Source organism: Morone saxatilis, unplaced genomic scaffold, assembly GCF_004916995.1.
Source record: "Morone saxatilis isolate NCDOM2014 unplaced genomic scaffold, NCSU_SB_2.0 Contig19, whole genome shotgun sequence".
NCBI lineage: Eukaryota > Metazoa > Chordata > Actinopteri > Moronidae > Morone > Morone saxatilis.
In genome coordinates this window covers 24222659-24229204 of record NW_023339751.1, presented here as the reverse complement: position 1 = coordinate 24229204, position 6546 = coordinate 24222659, and the positions used below count along the sequence as shown (strand labels likewise).

Here is a 6546-nt window from a genome sequence, read left to right as displayed (position 1 = left end):
GTAACTTTTTATAAAAATAACTTTTTGTCATATTTGCTGAAACCTTCCCTATATCCTGGCAGTAGTACACGAGACAGATAATTTGTGAAAAAAATCAGGTTTCTCTGGTTCCTCCTAGTGCTCCTAATGGCATTTAGAAAAATCCACTGCATGTGAATGGAAACAACCAATCAGAGACGAGGAAGATGTTTTATTGTTGAGTCTCATTCCCAGGTCATTCAAAACTACTTTGGGACCCCGGGCGTAAGTTTCTTGGCTATGATGCCAGAGGAACATGATTTGACTTTTGACTTTGACTTTTACCTCCTGCACTTTAACTTGAACTTAAAATTTAATTGTTTTAGAAATGATGGACCAAGCTAGAATAATATCCAAGTTGTAATAAACCAAAATATATTTTTACTTATGCTAAAATACTAAAAACCCTGGGGTTTTTGTTGCAACAGAGAGAACCTAATTAAAAAAAACTCCCAATTCAGGAACTGGATCTTCTCAAGTCAGAAGCTTCTAGACCAAAGTGGCTAAACAAGTGGCTATAGCTTTGTCACAATATGACATATTCTGTTGTGTGTGTGTGTGCGCAGAACCCCCAGTATTCCAGCACCAGCACCTATGTGATCTACGCTCACCTGCTGAGGCAGATTGCAGCTCTGTCTGAGGCCGACCACCACTTCCTGGTTCACTGGCTCAAAAAGTAAGTCTAAACACATTTTTGTTACGTAGTGGGGACCTTTTACTGTATAAACACAGACCTTGCCAGGACCAGTATTCCTCATGGCGACCAAAGTCTTTTCCTGATGAGGCAAAATGTCATTTCTGAGGTCTTGGTTAAGGTTAGGGGTAAGGGTTTGGGTTAGACTATCCACAGTGAATGGAAGTCAGTGCATGCAATGTCTTAAGCATACCTTTGTAAACTTGTGTGTGTGTATGTGTGTGTCAGGGAATGTTAACTACTCTATGGCTTAACATAGTCGACTAAACTGTTGATGAAAGGGGTCTTAGTCTTTACTTGTTGTGTTTCCATTAACAGCTGATTTTACCTAATCCTTAAAAATGTCACAGAAATTAAAAAGGGAATCAGGTCATTGCATGTTTTCTTTATCTTTGTATTGTTGTTTTATTATCTTTCACTGTTCTTCCTTTTTAAAACTGAGTCTAAGGATAGAGGCAGTTGTATGTGGAACAGATTTTAAAGCCCGCTGAGGAAAATTTGGGATTTGGGGCTCTGTAAATAACTTTTGGATGTGTAGGCGGATTGGGTCTTGTCATCTCGTCTTTGCAGCAGGGTTAGCAAGTGATTGATTGTATGATGGGAACGTAAATTTAAAATGTTTCCATCTCTAACTCGAATTACTTTACTCTGGCTCACTTTCCTTATGCAAATATCACACACTGCTTCGAGCTTTGATGAATCTTTATTGTCATTTGGTACAAACCCCAAATTCTGACAAACTGCAGCAGTTGCATTCTTTTCAACAACCAACTTGTTTTTCATCATCTTTGTTTTTTCTCTCTAATCTGAGGAGCAGGGGTCAGTCGGCAGGAATGAAAATGACACTGACTAATAAACCTGGTCAGACAGTTGTTTGGCCTGTGTGTGGCATCGCTACCCAGACTGGAAGAAAAACTGTCAAAAGCTACGTTCACACTGCAGGCACATGTGGCCAAAATATGATTTTATTTTGCTAATATGTGACTCAGATCTGTTTTTTTCATGACAGTGTGAACAAAACAAATCATATGGAATCTGATCTTTTCAGTTAAGACTTTCATATGTGGTCCAAATCAGATACAGGTCTGATTATTTGCAATGCAACCTCAGTGTGAACAGTCATATCAGAATTTATGTGACTTTTACGACACTATAAATCAACATTTGTCATGATTCAGGAAATCAGTAGAGGGACACTGATTACGTTTACATCCACTCATATTCTGTTTGGATATTCCTAACTAGGCATTATTCTGAATGTAGCATTTTCTGATAAAGACATGTGGGAAATGCAGATATTATTTAGGTTTAAGCTGCATTCTTTGGATATGTATACAGCACAATCGGAATATGCGTCTCATTTGGGGTGTGACAGCAGTTTGACTGTTGACAGTGAGGTCTGCGTATTATAAAAAAATAATTTTCAGTTGCTATGTAAACAGCTTAGTAGCAATGTTTTCGGAACAAGGACAACATTCTGAATATTTTGTGCATATAAAAGTAGTCAGTGAGGTGTTATACCTCAAGTTTGTGGGTGTGTTTGCTCCGAGTCTGCGTCCACACACCGCCTCTGTACAGAAGTAGTAGCCATTGCTCCACAAAAAGTCATAATTAAAAGTGTGGCTCTCTTTTTCCTCATGCTTGGTATCATCTGCTCAGGAATGCGCTGGCTTCCACTGCAAATCAACTTATAAATGAAACTGCAGACATCTTCAGTGGCCTCCATGTTTACTTCCGCACAACAGTGTGCTGCATGTGACATAGTGTGACGTGTTATTGTTCTTTTTTGGGCATGCGGGTTAGTTTATAACCACGACTAAGCCACATTTAAAAAATAATGTGAAAGACTTGCAGTAGCCAAAGTCTTGAGCACGTCTTTGTACTGATACAGTCTATAGCCTATTCTACACACATGTCAAATAAAGCTGATGAGAATACATTTCTCCTAGTATTAGCTACTCAGTACATTTGAGAACCGACTGAAATCTATCTGTGGCATTGTATAAAAACCGGAAAATAAGGGTAGCCTTTAATTTTGTTTTCCTTGTTTCTGAAGTAGCCCAGAAGGGACAAACACTGGTACTGGATAGTGGTGTCATGTTTTTTACACCCTTCTCAGCCACCGTACTTTCTCCTTCGAGTTTGGATGGGGAGGGTGAAGCAACGGAGTTGTGATCTGCAACTACACCGCTAGTTGCCACTACACACTGGATCATTAAGCTGGCATCCAGTCAAACATTTTTCAGGCTGATATAACTGCATTATAAATCCACAGCTGTTCCTCTATGTAAATGTATCATGTTATTCTTAAACTATCCTATTTTCAAAAAAATGTAATCCATTTCCAGCCAGTTTGATCAAATCTTGCAGCTTTTAGAACTTGATGCACAGCCTACAATTACAAATGTAAGCCAGCTTCTGTACGTCTCTCTCAGCCTCAATAAGGAGCTCTGAAGAAGGCATCCTGTTTGTGGCGACGATTTACAAGCGAGCTGCTTCAAATTATAAGTTCTGTTTGGTTCTGCTCATATCCAAAAACCCAAATTCTCCATCCAACGCTGCTATTTTATGTGCTCTTGAAGTGTAAGCGTCTATTTTTGTGCGTATGTGTATTTCAGGATATGTGCAGTCTGTGCAGTTTGTGCAGTTTTGACTCTGCCAAGCTGCTGATGTTAACCAATATTAACTCTGTGTGTGTGTGTGTGTGTGTGTCAGGCTGTCGGCGAGGCGTTTCAGGCAGCTGGTAGAGCGCCTCCTGCAGTTCATCTCCACCCGTCTGTTTCCTGCAGAACCAGACGAACTTCCTCCTTTGGCTAAATGCTCCTGGTGGATTCCCTCCGCTACCAAAGTGCTCGGCCTGTTCAGTGAGTTTCACGCACGCACGCACGCACACACACACGCGCGTGTTCACATCATCTTTAACAATTTGCAGTATTTTTATTGCACAGATTATTTTGACACATTTGATACATTTGACTTTATTTCTTTGTTTTTCCTCAGATGCAGCCAACAGTGTCTCCTCTCCCCCCATCATGCCTTTCACCGACTTCTACAACATCACTCTGGAGCACATAGATTTCATGGAGGAGTACAGGACCTGGCAGAACTACGGCAACTCAAATAGGTCCGATATCTGTCACTCTTTTTCCAGTTTAATCATTGAACTCCCCTGCTTTTCTATCTGGCTGACTTATGGCGGATCATAAAGTTAACTGTTTACAAATTGCTTGATCCCGCTGTGTCCAGTGATGGCTGTAAATCAACTGGCCTCCACTGGTCCACCCTGCTCCTGTTCTGTCGTTTATTCCAGCCCCACTCCTTGGTAGTATTCGCTGCTGGGTTCCCCACTCCTACGCTAGTAGTGTTTAAACTCCCCCTGTCCTCTGAGCTCCCAGTCCCATGTACAGTCAGCAAATAGGACTGCCAACTATCTAGTACAGTCAGCATATGCAACAGTGCATGGGTAAGTGACTCCCTGTGTTACAAGAGAAAAGGTTGTTGTTGCAACAATCCCCGGATACTCTCGTCCCGGTGATGAGGTACACTGAACGGAGTTTGCTGCCGTTTTTGTTTTTCTGCAACTATATGACTAAAGATAAAAAGTGGGTCAACTAAGACTCTTCTTATTGACTAACAGTTAAGTCGCTAAGTGACTGACATCATTTCAGCAGTAGATAAGCACAAGAAGTTGGTTCCTACTCACTACACTCAGAAAATGGATAATAAACGATGGAGCTCCACTGCACCATCATATCATAGACAGTGAGTAGTGACTTTTCCCAGGGGAAGTTTCCTTGGTCTCGCCTGCTAATAAGGACCAGAAATGCTAACAGTTGTGACAACACATCAGCTTGACTAAGCACAAGCCGTGACCAAAAGTGATGTTAGCTCCTTCTGAAGATTTGTTGGTCTCCTCCTGAGCAGAGACAAAGTATAGTTCTCACAGCTGCAGTTTATCCAGGATCGTAGAAAAACGCTTTCAGAAGCCGTGAAGTCTGTTTCACGCTGCGTCATGGCTCGTTAATGTCCGATAAAGGAAACGGATCCAAAGTTTACAGTTCAAACGATCGGCTCTGAAAGTCCCTGGCTGGAGCGGTCTGGATTGGAGGGTGCAGATTTCAGAGCCTGGTCATTTGGATAAAGCCTATAATTTTAAAAACACTTGAGAGTTGAGGAATGAAGTGTTTTTGTTCTGTAGTCTATATATTTTGAGACTGATGGTAGCAAAACAGATTAGAAAATACCTTTCCGGGGTCATTAACTTTTCACATTTCTTCCTGTCCTACCTCAGGTTTTCCTTCTGTCAGTTTCCCTTCATCCTTTCGACTGTGGTGAAGAAAGCCATCATCCAGAAAGACTCTGAGCAACAGATGATTAGTCAGGCCAGGGTGAGACACACATACACACACTTTCACATACATATGCAAACATATTTGCACTGCTTTACTTGTGAGGAACATCATTTAAATAATGTGGGAGTCCCTCCCTACCCTAACGCTAATCTAAATCTAATTCCAGACTTTAACTCCTAAAATGCCTTTTGAAGCTTTTCAAATGTTACTTATTTACCAGGTCCATACAATGATAGAAGAGCTATGGTAACACATGCACATGTGTGTTTTATAGCAAAGCCTGGTCAGTAAGGTTTCTCGCAGGCAGAGAGTGGACATGAACCTTCTGTTTCTCAACATTAAAGTACGACGAGCACAACTTCTCAGCGACTCGCTGGATGAGGTTAGTACACACGCACACGCACACACACACACACACATACACACACATATACACATACATACACTTACTCTTGTCACATCTGTTTCAGATGTTTTTAAACAAGATTGCTCATAAAAGCAGGAATACATATTGAGGTCTCACTATAGGTGTCGGACCGGAGAAGCTATTTCATAGTTCTAAGAACAGTTGGAGGACACCCTCTCCTTCTGCACTGCAAGAACTGGGAGCGGTTGTAGGTCTTGGACACACTGTTTTGAGGAAGTTTTTTGGCTCCTACTTCAGAGCAGGTACTCTCCCAGCACAAGAGAGACCTTGAGTGATGTAAGTGTATGGTGATTGATCGAATGCATGAGCCAATGCACCACCTGGAACTGCCATTTTTAAAAACCTGTGTAAAACATTAGCTGTGTAAACAACAGCTCACAAAGGTAGCCTTCAAGAATGGAGCAAAACACGGGCAAATGGTCTGCTAGTGAAGTGCAGATTCTATTGAGTGTATATGTTGCACAGAAGTGACATTGCTGGCCGGCTTCCATCTCTTCAACATTCCTGTTCTTGGTGCAAATGCAATCAGAAAACAAGCCCTTGAAGGTATGTATTATCTGAACAGGGGCATACAACTGAGGTTTAACTGTCTCAGGAACTTGTTCATGAGTGATGGTAAAATGGATTGTAATATTGATAGGTTGATTGAAGTAGCATCAGCGTCACTAATGCGGGTGCTCTACTGAACCGTTGTGGTGAAGAGGGAGATGAGCCAGAAGGCAAAGCTTTCGATTTACCAGTCAATCAATGGTCATGGGATTTCGGTAGTGACCGAAAGAACTGCGGATACAAGCTGCTGAAATGAGTCTGTAGGGTGGCTGGGCATCTGGAGGGAGCTCAGAGTAGGGCTGCTGCTCATTCGGTTTTCCAGGCACATCCAACTGGGAGGAGAACCTGGGGTTGACATGGAACTCGCTGGAGGGATTATATATCTCATTTGGCCTGAGAACATCTTGGGATTCCCCAGGAGGAGGTGGAAGGCGTTGCTGGATACCCTGCTTGACCTGCTGCTACCGTGACCTGAATAAGCGGGCGGATGGATGGATGGATGGATG

General features: G+C 42.0%; 1 protein-coding gene across 1 annotated transcript in view; it reads left to right on the top strand.

The window, feature by feature from the left end:
- hectd2 (HECT domain containing 2) overlaps nt 1-6546 on the top strand; it is a gene marked incomplete at its 5' end in the record, with an annotated part of 39594 nt that overhangs the window by 2144 nt on the left and 30904 nt on the right. Inside the window, 5 exons of the mRNA XM_035663056.1 lie at nt 585-694; nt 3428-3576; nt 3713-3836; nt 5004-5100; nt 5339-5446. Of these exons, the coding sequence (XP_035518949.1) occupies nt 585-694; nt 3428-3576; nt 3713-3836; nt 5004-5100; nt 5339-5446 (588 nt within the window). The remainder of the gene's footprint in view (nt 1-584; nt 695-3427; nt 3577-3712; nt 3837-5003; nt 5101-5338; nt 5447-6546) is intronic.